The 12,517-nt window shown below is 36.5% G+C and overlaps 1 protein-coding gene across 1 annotated transcript; it reads left to right on the top strand.

Annotated features, from left to right (window-relative positions):
- Nucleotides 1-3,103: 3,103 nt before the first annotated feature.
- ERMN (ermin) lies at nucleotides 3,104-10,319 on the top strand. Its single transcript, XM_059051946.2, has 3 exons — nucleotides 3,104-3,592; nucleotides 4,243-4,335; nucleotides 7,241-10,319. Exons 1-3 carry the CDS (start codon nucleotides 3,361-3,363, stop codon nucleotides 7,747-7,749), a joined length of 834 nt encoding a protein of 277 aa, XP_058907929.1. The 5' UTR covers nucleotides 3,104-3,360; the 3' UTR covers nucleotides 7,750-10,319.
- The last annotated feature ends 2,198 nt before the right edge of the window (nucleotides 10,320-12,517 follow it).

The raw sequence follows: 12,517 nt of genomic DNA, 5'->3' as shown, positions 1-12,517 counted from the left end.
ACTAAGCTATAGGTACAAGTTGCAAGTTGCTATATGGTATAGAAATCTAAGAGTAAGAGAGAGAAACAACACTTTACCGTGTCCCTGAAGTGCTTGGCAGTCTTGAGGGAACTGACAGATGTTGGAGACAGGATTTCAAAGCTAATGTGAGCGCTTCTACATTTTTATGTTTATTGCTGGGCATTCGGTTGAATTAGTACTATTTCCTGCCCTTCTGGATCTCACAGTCTAGTATGTCCCCATACTTTCCTAGCTTTGGTGTTAGTCTCTGCATCCTCCCATCTGATTCCCCCTATATTTTCTTCTTGCCCTAGATCCTGGGCTGTTCTAACTCTAAGTTAGTGGGGGTGAACCGACCTGGCCCTGAAGTTCCAGGTTCTGATTTTTGAATTAAGAGAATAGCTCTGTTATTTCTGATGGGAGGGAAACTCCCTGACCCTCCCAACCCTGTCCTCAGCAGCTGGGGGTGTCTGTCTTGGGAAGGCCTTGATGACACCTCAGGCCTTCTGTTGCCCTTTCCTGGCTAGAGGTACTTCTGCTGCCTAGGTGGTTAATTCATCAGGCTGGAGCCCAGTGGGATCTCTGGCCCAAGGAAACATTAGCTCCCCGACCAGGTGGCTCTTGGCTTCATCTAAGCTGCAAACTCTCAACAGTAGGTTTACTAGCTGTGTGACCTTCAGCAAGTTTCTTAATCTCTCTGTGTTTAATTTTTCTATTCTGTAAAATGAGGCTAATAATAGCATCTTTCTTACACTGCTGTTTTGAAGATCAAATGTGTTACTATTTGTGAAGCATTTGAACAGTGCCTGACATATAATAAATCCTATATGAAAGTTTGTAAAAAAATATAATAAAAACAAACAAAGGAAGAGCATTAGGCTATGCGACTCCAAAATATGTCTATTTGGCATAAGGATTATTTTGAGCTAATTATTTTTGAGAAACTGCAGACACTGGAGAAGTTCAGAAAATAGAAACTTAGTGTCTCCCTCTCTGTACCAGGAAGAGAAGTATAACTCTGAAACATAACAGAATCTTGTCAATGGAGAAGGCAGCCACTTAAATCTGCATAACATACCATACCCTTGTTTACTGTGCTTTTCCTGGAAACCTCTAACTGGCCTCCTCTGTTCCACCCCCAGCACACACCTTTCTCTTTTGTCTTTAGCTGGAGATGATATTTACGGGAGTGGCTTAGGCCATCTTAGGGAGTTACTGGTTTCCCTGGGTCTCTCCCATGTATACACGAGGCATATTTGTTAAATTAATTAGACAAGGAGGCCATTGGACTAATGTGGCTCTAGTGCCCGCTGGCCTACATAAGCAAACCAAAATAAAAGCCTATATATTCCTCACGCTTCCAAAATCAAAATGCTAAGGACAACCAATCACAAACAGCCAACCAGGTTTTAAGCTGTAGTCAATCGATAATTTCCTTACTTTGCTTCTGCCTTTTCTCTATGTCTCCCCATTTCCTGTCCCCTTTAGTGCTCCTAGTCACTTCCGGTTTAACGTTACCCAGTTAGAATCGATTTTTGCTCAAAAAAAACTCTTAAAATTTTTAATATGCCTCAATTTACCTTTTAACAACATATGAATAAACGTCTGTTCCCTTTTCTCTTGTTAATCTATCTTTTATTACAGGGATCTCAGACAAGAACTCAGAAGAAGGGAGAGGGAAAGTTAATTTTCCTCCTGTGCAGAACCAAACAAACAAACAATCAGTGTGTTGGGTAGAGAAGAGTTAGTGATGACAAGGGAGAGAAGTCTAGGATCATATCCTCCAAGTATATGGCGAAAGGGGATGAGACCAGAGTGCCTTGTATTTGTCGTCCCTGATATAGACCCTAATGCATTCAGCCCTAGACACAGTTTTAAAGGTGATAAATGTGCAATTACTCTCAAATCTCTATTCTTCTTCCCTTTAGAAAAGATCTTAAATGTATTCTCTAGGGAGTAACGTTTATTCATTTATTCAACAGTAATTTTTTTTTTCTCTATTCAGTACCTACTTATTTCAAGGCAGATGCTACACGCTGGGGACACATGTAAGTAAGTTAACCATGGTCCCTGCCCAGATAAGGCTTAGATTCTAGTTGGTGAGAGACATTATGCAGATAACTGTGAAATTACTTAATCACAACTGTGAAGAACACTCTGAAGGACAAAGATAATGTGTAACAGGAGTCCCATCCTAATCCTGTGGGTCAGGGAAAGTGTCTTTAAAGAAATGGTACTTCAGAGGAGCTGGCTAGGCCAGGGGTTTGGCCTTGAGGAAGAGAAGGGCGTTCCAGGCTGAGGGAGCAGCATATGGGCAAAGGCTCTGGAATCATTTTGCACTAGATGAGATTCAACAAAGAAAAGAATTAATGTCTTACTTTAAGAAGGAAGGAATGGTAGGTGGCAGCTGTTTTATATAATCACCTGTTTCCCCCCAAGGCAGACAGTGTTGATGCCTTATAATTTTACCAGCACCATGAAACAACAGTAGGGAATATTGAAAATAATTCTGATTGGAGGAAGGGAAGATTTCATGGAGGCAATTATACTAGGGTTTTACAGGATAGGTTGAGCTGCAATAGACAGGAATAAACTAGAGGATAAGAAGCTATAGACCAAATAAATCACTGAAATGTAAACTTTTGGGTATTAGCAAGACGGCAGAATTTATGCTTGTATTTTCTTAGATCTACTTCTCTGGGTTCCCGAAAGCATACCGTGGAATCTGCTGCCAGAGCCACTTACAATAAAGTTGTCCTGTTTACAGGTTTTTGATAAGCTGTTTTTATTCTTTAATAAATAAGAAAAGAGGCCATTGTCCTTTACAAAATAGCTGAGGTTGTACTTGAACAAAATCTGTTTGGAAATGTTAAGCTGGTTACACAGAACTAATATGCCTCAAGGTGGTCATTCTCTCTGGATTAAAGCTGTGGAACAATTGTGGCTCCTGTTACAAGGAAAATGACAAAGGGCCATTATGAAAAGGGACAAAAATCTCTGTTCCCAGAGGGGGACTGACAAGCTGAAAGTCCCCCAGTACACGCCAACACAAAAGGCTGATTGCCTCGGATTGTTTGTTTATGTAAATCAAAAGGCTGCCATTAATTCTGCAAGTGGGACTGCTGAGCAACAAAGAAGGTGGTGATTGGCCAGATTCTTGCTCATGGGTTGGTGGCAAATCTGACAAATTCTATTACTTTTGTGCTATGCTCTATCTGCACACCTTCGGGAAAAGAAGCTTGTTATTATGCACTAAAGGAAATCATTTGTGTCCTTAGAGTAAAAGCTGGATTTGAAGGCAAGAGAACTTATCAAGGATCTTCCCCAAAGCTCTCTCCAAGTCGGACTCAACTGTACATCATGACAGACGCTCCAGTGACATTCAGTCAGGTTGAGTGTAATGGGGATACACCCCCTGAAAACGGTCAACATAAAATCACAGAAGAAGCCAGTGATATGGATGGCACCCCACCATACTGCAGGGTAGAATCTAGTCTTGCAGATGAACCCACAGAAGGAAATCAGGAGAAAAGTGAAAAATTACAAGAGAACATACGGCTCACCTCATCCATGGATGAGAAGATTTTAAAAGGTAAAGCATTTTCCTTTTCTATAATTTGCTTGATTTGATTTGTAAACTCACTCAGGAATCTTTGGATGAACGGTTATGACAGGAGTAAGCTGCACATTCTCCCACCCTTTGCCCCTGCCCAAATGCAGTCCCTTATCCTACGGGGGCTGCAGAGCATAAGGACTAAACCTCTGCCCTGGGTCAAATCCAGCCTCATTTAGTTGATAGCTCTGTGACCCTAGACAACTCTCTTGGCTTCCCGAAGCCTTGGTTTTCTCATTAGAAGAAGGCAGAATAATAGTTCTGGTATTTGTACAGTTGTTGTGAAAATTACTGTTGGTTAAATGTTAACTACCGTTATTTATTATTATATGGACAGCACCATTATTATTCAGTCAGAAGGAATTCATAAATTCAACTTTTCTTTCTAAATCTACCTGAAAGTGTCTGAATTCGTGGTCCTATAACTTATATAGACATTAAAGGAGAGGTTATCGTTATGCTTATAAATAAAAGGAATCCGTGAAGAAATGAGCTTGAAGGATGAAATCGTTATTTTTAGTGACCACAGAACTCAAAGACATCTACCTTGTTAATCTTAATTGGTAACTTATTTATCTTAGACTACTTAAATGTTAAAATATTAATCTTGTGGGGGTTTTTCTTCCCAGAAAAACCAGAAGAGAATCTCTATATTGTTCATAAGGCTATCACAGATCTTTCTCTCCAAGAAACAAGTGTTGATGAAATGACATTCAGAGAAGGTAAGAGGAACTTCCATTTTGTACACAGAAATTGCTTGATGGAATGTGGAAGACAGCTTTTGCATGGGATGTTACGTGAGTGTGGTATTGAAAAAGCAATCCAGGTAATGTTATCAAAAACTCAAAGCTGCTATAGGCAGATAAGGGAGTCTGGATTTATCTGTGGGTTCCACCTTAGAAAGCATTACAAACTCTTCAAGACTGAGACTGCATGGATCGGTATAACTGATTGGCATGCTTTGACCTGATGATATGATATCTGCATCTTAATAAGTTAGTCTACTAAATAAACCTTTCCTTTTGACTAAGCATCTTTAAATCTGTGTCAGGCGCCTTGCAAGATGTAAACGTTTCAAAAATGGGTTTATCTTAAAAGTTTACCATTGGCATACTGTTTAAAATAATCTTATAAATTTATTTGATCTATAGGAAAATTCTAGGCCTCTGCTGTAAGCACAAAATGGTTACCTAATTCTTGTCAAAGAAATCTTCCAGGTGATGAAGTTAATTTTAATTGTGTTCTTTCAGAAAAATTGGAGAATAAAAAGAACATTGATTTTTAAATGACTATATTATTTTTCAAATAAACTCAAGAGTCTAAGAGACACAAAATCTTTTAGACTTCTAAAGAGACACCTACATTCTAACAATTTCAAAATAAAGTGGAAGATAAAAATCTATCAATTAATCATTCATATCCTCTCTTGCAGCCATAAACATCTTATCTCAAAATTGAAGTCAGCTTGGTAGACCTAAGTGATTTAGCTTAGTTAGGACCTTAACAAGTAAAACATTGAAGAGATTATTCGTTGAAATATTAGAACATCACACAAAATAGTAGATGCCTAGGAGGACAAGGCTGCTGGCAGTTTCTTGGGTTTGTCCCCTTTGCCTGGACACATCTCAGACTGTCTGCTGACTACATATGGTGGTCCACTGTGTAGTCACTCAAAGAAGAATGTAGTAAGCAACAGTCATTGTCAAGCTCTTACATTATCACAGATAACTTATAAGACCTAAACCCCATGAAATGGACTAAATAACCTCTCACCCTAGCCCTTCTACTGCCAAGGAGCAAGCAAATTCTGAGAGGCAGGGATCTCAACTTTTCAACTAGAGCCCCTTTCAAATTCTGATCAGAAAGTCACTGGAGACAATAGTTTTCTATGATCTTTCATTTCCTTTAAATAAAGAATAAAAGCAGTCTGGATTTTTTAAGTGGATGGTCTCAGGGTGAGTTTTTCCCTGCATGAATCCCTTTGTGTTCGGTGGAACACGTTCCTCCTGTAGGGTTAGAAGGACACATTTTGGTGTCTCTTATTTTCACAATGACAAACAGCTATAAAGTCCCCAAAGTGAATACTCCTGAGTTGAAAAATGGGAAGATGTTAAAAATACTTAGAAAGAATTATAATTTAAAGTCAAGAAGTAATTTCATGCATGAAAGCTCCATGCCCAAGTCACGAATATGAGCAAAAAGATTAGTTTCTTTGGTTCTTATGGAAAAGAAGAAAACAAAACAAAGCTTAAAATTATAGCAAACATTCTAATACATATTTATTTATGATGTAAAAAACACTGACTGGATGCCAGTGGCCTGATAGGAGCTGTGCACAGCTAATGAGGAGAGATGAACCACCTCCACTTCTATCTCTTTGTGTAAGTTTACAATCTGATTCCTATAGTTGGGAAAACAAAACGAGAAGAGAATGAAAAATCTCTGATGGAAATGGACTTGTCAACATCTTTCAGTGAAAATAAGAAATTGTGGAGGAGAATGGCAAAGAGGAACAGTGCCTCTCACTTTATATTAAGGCTGTTATGGTGTTGAAAGGGAATAGTGAACACAACCGTGAGTCATGTGCACTGCAGGCTAAAGCTTCCCACAGAAGTTCTTCAGGGCTGAAAGCTCTGAGAACAACCTCTACTCTCTTATCATTAATTCATTTTCTCATGCTCAATAAATATTATTGAGGATATGCTGATAGGATGTGTTTGAAAAGTGAAATTTGCAATGAATTAAATGAGCCTCTTAAAAGTCACTGCATGGTACCAAACAACTTAAGTTAATTAGTTGTCGGTTAAGGACATGTCTAAAATAATAGGCTAACCTAACACTATGTTAGTGTTAGGTTAGATATGACCTCAACATGATTTTTAAATCTTGACTCACTAGAAATCAGTGACAGATCTTAGGCTATATAGTGTGTCCTTTCATGGACTTGATGCCTCCATTAGCCCAGCACATGACTCTTGGCCATCTGTGGTTCCCTGCTCCTCCTCCATACCTGGTACTTTAGGACATGAGAACTCTGAGAAGCATGGTGGTAAACACTGAATTTGCTACTCTGAGTGTGCCCAGTCACTGGCAGTGATTATTTCATTATTTTTACTGTTGGAAGAAAACCTTTTTTATAATTTTCCTTGAGGAGTGTGTGTGTGTGTGTGTGTGTGTGTGTGTGTGTGTGTGTGTGTGTGTGTGTGTGTGTGTGTATGTAGGAGCTAGGTCCAAATATTTTTTAATATATTCACATATCCACTCATGACAGGCTAGACAGTATTTTTAAAAGTGTGTCTCAGGGAATACCAGTATCACTAGATACAGTAGTCCACAACAAAAATGTTCCATAGTCAAATTAGGGTGGGTTGCTGCATGCTAATATTCATTAGTATTTTAAAGGCTTGGATAAATTCTGAAGAGGCTTACTTAATTGTGTTCAATGCAATGTTTTCCAAGCCAATTTGATGGTGTAGCCTGTTTTATTGTGTAAAACATATTAATAACCCACAAAACAATATCCCATAAAATGTTTGGTGGAAAAAGATGGTCCAGAAATATAATCTGGAGAATCTGTGGTATTTTGAAATCTCTACACATATCAATTACCAATTGATTTTGCTACAGGACATCAGTGGGAGAAGATTCCTTTGAGCAGCAGTAATCGAGAACTAAGTAGACGAAAGGAAAGGATTGCTGAACAACCTTTAGGAGAGAGAGAAGATGAGGATCTGAAGAACAAAACTCAACATCAGGCAATGGAAATTGAATGGTTAGGATTTCGGAAACCTAGCCACGTTGATGTGTTACATTCTAAGCATGATGAGGAGCAAGAGGTTTGGGATGAAGAAATTAATAATGATGATGATGATGAAGATGAAGTTCGAGTGATAGAATTTAGGAAAAAAAATGAAGAGGGTTCTCAGTTAAAAGAGGAAGGTGATGCAAGTGAGGACTCCCCACTGAGCAGCCCCAGTTCCCAACCTGTCACACCTGATGAGCAGCCAACCTTCGGGAAGAAGGGTGATATTTCCAGAAATGCTTATTCAAGATACAATACGATATCCTATCGGAAAATCAGAAAGGGGAACACCAAGCAAAGAATTGATGAATTCGAGTCTATGATGCATTTATAAACTAACTGGAACTGAGAAGTTCTCATGCCCACTAAAGCAAAAGCTAATTCTATTTTCCTGAGATGCATCTTTGTATGCCTTGAGTCATCCCCTATAAAGAAGTGGAAGCTTAATCTCTGTTTCACTGTAGAATAATGTGGAAATAACCCTAGGCAAAACTCAGTCTGGTAACCTCAAATCAAAAAGCTTTAGATTCATTCTTGGATATTTGCTTTTTAAATCTTCACTAATATAGCCTGTGTGCTAAGCACTAAACAGTTTGATTTTAAAAGTAGCAATGCTGGGAAATGTAGTCATCAAATGAAAGAGGACTATTTGAAATGAAATGTATTTCTTTTGGTGTCTTTCTTCCTGTACACTGAGGGTGATAGAAAGTCTGGTATCAAATCTCTCTTTCTTTAAAATGTGGTTTTATAGACTCTGGCAATAAACTTTCCAAAATACTTTGCCTTTCCTATTATCTTCAGATTTTAAGTTGTTTTTCTTGGCAGGTACAGAGTGAAATTCTGTATAGGCTGCCTTCCTAGGTGTTACCATTCACTGAATTTTCTCACTAGAGGGGCTGAACAATTGTCAGTCAGGAAAATTCTGTTTACTAAATGTTGGCTTTATGTTCTCAAGATGAATTAAATCCATTGTGAGATTACCACAGGGAGGGGCTGGAAGATTGGTGGGCAATTGACTAAAGAGTTATATCAGATAGATTATTTCTGAGACTGAAAATAAAATCTTGTCTAGCACAGTTAATGTCATTAAACATGAAAATGACAGCTTTAGCACAATTTTAAGAAAATACCCCTCTCTATTACTACACTTTCTCCTATTAAGAGTATCTCAGAATAATTTTCTTTCCTTAGAAACCTGAGACAACTCTAGTCATAACTGTACTACTTACTATGAAAATGGAAATAATTATCTTAGAATATTTTCAAAGTAGAGTGTGAGCATGTATTTTTAGTGAGAAAGCTCTGATGGTTGTTGGGAATATATAATTTACTGGACCTCAGCCCAAATCAAGATGCTTAAAATTGTGCTTGTGAAGCTTCACTCAAACCAATGTGTCAAATAATGTATTGAATATTTATGAAAAGGGAGAGTCTATATTTATATTCTTAGATAGTTCCATAATTTTTCATTTCATGCTTCTATATATATTACCCTGAGCTTTCTGTCACCACAGATAAAGACATTTCTTTTGGCCCTAGAAATAAAAAGACAATTCCTTATTGTCTGAATGTAATACAGTCTTCATTGTACTATTCAACCCTTTGTTTATTTATTTTTCATTTTGTGAAAAACCCTGGGTTAGCCCTTCTCAGATTATTGCTTATTTATGGGTAACAAATCCCACACATTCTAAAGGCACTTTCTTTAATTCTTTATTATCATATAATATGTTTCCATGGTATCATATACTACTATTTAGTGTTTATGAGACTTAATTTTGAATTTTTTCCTTTTATTCTTTCAAACAGATACTTCACAACCTGACCATATAAAAGTCTGTCATGCTTAATCTATAGAATCTATACATTTCATTCTCGACAATGCAAGTTTTCAGAATAAAGACAGGGAAATCAGTTTTTTTATTGACAAATTTAGGTAGAAGATTGATGCACTAGGACAATTACCTGTTTATTTAGAGTCTCTAAATCTTTTCACTTGGACAAGCTATTTTCTTTTTGGATTACTGGTGACCCCTACTATTTTCTACTTAACTTCAAAGCACAGTATTGTGTTATCCATCATGGAACACGACCATATTCTTAACCTACCATCAACAGAACCTGTATTTTGAATTATTCCAGCAGAGGCAGCCAATTCCTGTGGAACTTGAGTGAGGTGGGAGGTCTGTGGTCATTTGATGTGGCCAAGCAACTAGCTCTAATCGGGCTCCAAAATATAGCAATCCTGGCCCTTTTAGTTTTGTGCTCTTACCAGATGATTAACCAACTATGAAAGATTTTATCAAGAAGACTATTTCAGTGTATGTTCAATGAGTAAATGCTTAATGCTCATGAATGAGGCAATGTAGTTACAGAAGAGTACTGAAACTATTATTTGGCATTAGTGCCCATTGCCCTATTTTGCCATCTTACACTAAGGCCACAGAGCTTAGTGACTGTAAGTACATAATGGTGATGGGTGGCTGTTTGATTCTTGTAACCTAAGAAAGACAAGGGTCTGGTTCAAATCTCATGGGGGATACTTAACATATTTGAAAAGCATATGGGACACATTAAGAACACAAATTGGTAACTACACATGAAGGTTTACTGCTTTTGTGCTTCAAGGTTCAGGAATGCAGGAAGGACTCTGGTACCTGGTAGGAGGGAGAATTGACTTACTGTGAGAATGCGCATATTTCTTACATGACTTTTTATTTTCCATAGATGCTGGGTGAACAGAAAGTAATAACAGCTCTATTTCTCTATCAATATAAAACTTAACCCTTCATATAATGCTACCTTTGAAGACACAGAATATATCAGACTCTATCTATCTACCTATTAACAGTTTAAATAAAGAACTGTGTTTGACTTGCTCTCAATAAAAGTTTGTGTCCTTGATTTTGGTGCCTAGATTTTATTATTTTTAATCTGCCTTTTAAAATTTAAAAGAATACTTGCATATTAGCAGCTATGGAGACCATCAATAAATACTATTTCAGAAATCAAGAGAATACCTCATTTTAAGTCATTTGCATTATTTATTTCAAAAAGGTCTTAAAATGCTTGTATATGAAATTGTGAAAAGAATTTATGATGGATAGATATGTAATGCTCATGAGACATTTCTATTATTTTGACAGGAATTGAACTATTGTTTTAGATACATCTTAATTCCAACAACTTGAAAAATATATATATCTTTGTAGTCATTAAGGTAATACATTGCTGTAAACTATGCTGACACTTTTATAGTAATTGTTTCTACATATTTACATGGTGGAGTACTTTTGGCACACTTTCAAATGGAGAACAGACATTTGAGTTTTTCAAAATGATAGGAAAAACATTTAAAATAAGTAATAGAGAATTATGGAAAAAGATGAACCAGCGTATCATGAAGAAACATGTCTGGCCATATGAGAAAGGCACTACTTCTTTTAAAGCCTAAACTTTCATTCCTCTATAAAAACAAGAGGGCTATAAAAAGTAATATCAAAGGTTACAGCAAACATTTGTCCATATTAAAATATCAGACAGTAACATAATAAATATGAATACCAAAACGTGTACACAGCTCATGTAGAACATAAGGTGAGTAGAACATACAATTGACAAAAACACAATGACAAGGGTAGTAATGAGCAGTGGAAATCACCCAGATACGTGGCAAACTACAAAATCAAAGCATTTTGTAATTAACTGCCAGTTTGGATGAGTTTTGGTTATGAATTTGGAAAGTAATTGAATTTTAGAAACTTAAAATTACATATTTGATTTCTTCTTTATAATAAATTTGCTTGGTCAGAGGCAGAAAAACTGATGTTCAAATTTATTCCAAATTCCTTTCTACTCTATACATAGTTTCAATCTAGTTTTTCCACTAACAAATATTTTTAGGTAATCAATAAGAAATTCACAAATTTAACCTTTGCCTTCTCTTGTTTTTATGCCCACCTCTTACAGCTAATATGTATAAAACTAGCAACATTTGGGCAGTTGTTTGAAGAAGAATTAACACATGTGCAACTGAATAACAAGCATCCTGATAATTTAGAGTTTGGTTACTCCTTTCAGGTCTGGAAAAAAAAATACCCAGAGTGAAAGTCTGTGTGAGATACTTTTGTCCAGAAGGCCAGATGCAGATGAAGCTATGCACTTAAGGGAGACTTAAAAATATCCCAAAACAGTTCTTAATTTTTCTGTTAGTTAAAACTCTTCATTTTACTTTCTCTCAATTCAAAGCATAAAATATAGAAACATACCCATAGCCATATATATATATATATATATATATATATATATATATATATATATATATATATATATATGTTTTAGTTTCAACAGCTAATATAGAGACTTTGTATAGATATTTATAACCAATATCCTTGAACTGGGAAAACCTATCAGTTAATAACAAAATAGAAAATCCCAGTTTTCAAAGAAATTATTTGTTACTTATTTGATGGCAACTGTTGTCATTAGAAACTCAGCATATTAGAAGTTGCTCTATTTGCTGGAAAATGAGATTTTTGTGTTTTTGCAAAGCAAAGATTCACATAAACTTGAAAAGAGACCCTAACTGTAGTGATAACTATTAATTGACCCATTATGTTGAAAACAGAGGCATTAAATCTTAGTGCAATGGTATTTTTTTCCTTTCTTTTAGGCATGCCACCACCAACACCTGAAATTCCGTCCATTAAACCTCATCAGGAGTAGATAACACTTCACATGGCTCATTCAAACCTGACCATGGAAAGGCTATTTACCAAAAATAAATATTTTTGTACATTAACTGTGGTTAGTGTTCCTTTTCTCATTTCAAGGCATCTTGGCTTGTAGCAGTTGTTGAGTAAACTTATGCAAAGGTTGTTGTAAAAGCATTATGGTGACAATCTACACAGTGGAATGAAAGCTACATGACTTGGTTTTTGTTTTAAATTAAGGGACTCCAATTTTTCACTTTCCACCTCTGTTCAAAATGAAAAATTTTGTCAGCTTTGATTAACGGTTGAGGGAACAAAGAGTTGCTAATATCATTCACAGAGAAGCAATCTCTCTATGTCTACTTCTCCCTCTCATACTTGTTCTAGGAA

The sequence above is a fragment of the Kogia breviceps genome, chromosome 2, assembly GCF_026419965.1.
Source record: "Kogia breviceps isolate mKogBre1 chromosome 2, mKogBre1 haplotype 1, whole genome shotgun sequence".
Classification (NCBI taxonomy): domain Eukaryota; kingdom Metazoa; phylum Chordata; class Mammalia; order Artiodactyla; family Physeteridae; genus Kogia; species Kogia breviceps.
This window is presented reverse-complemented; position numbering and strand designations above follow the sequence as displayed.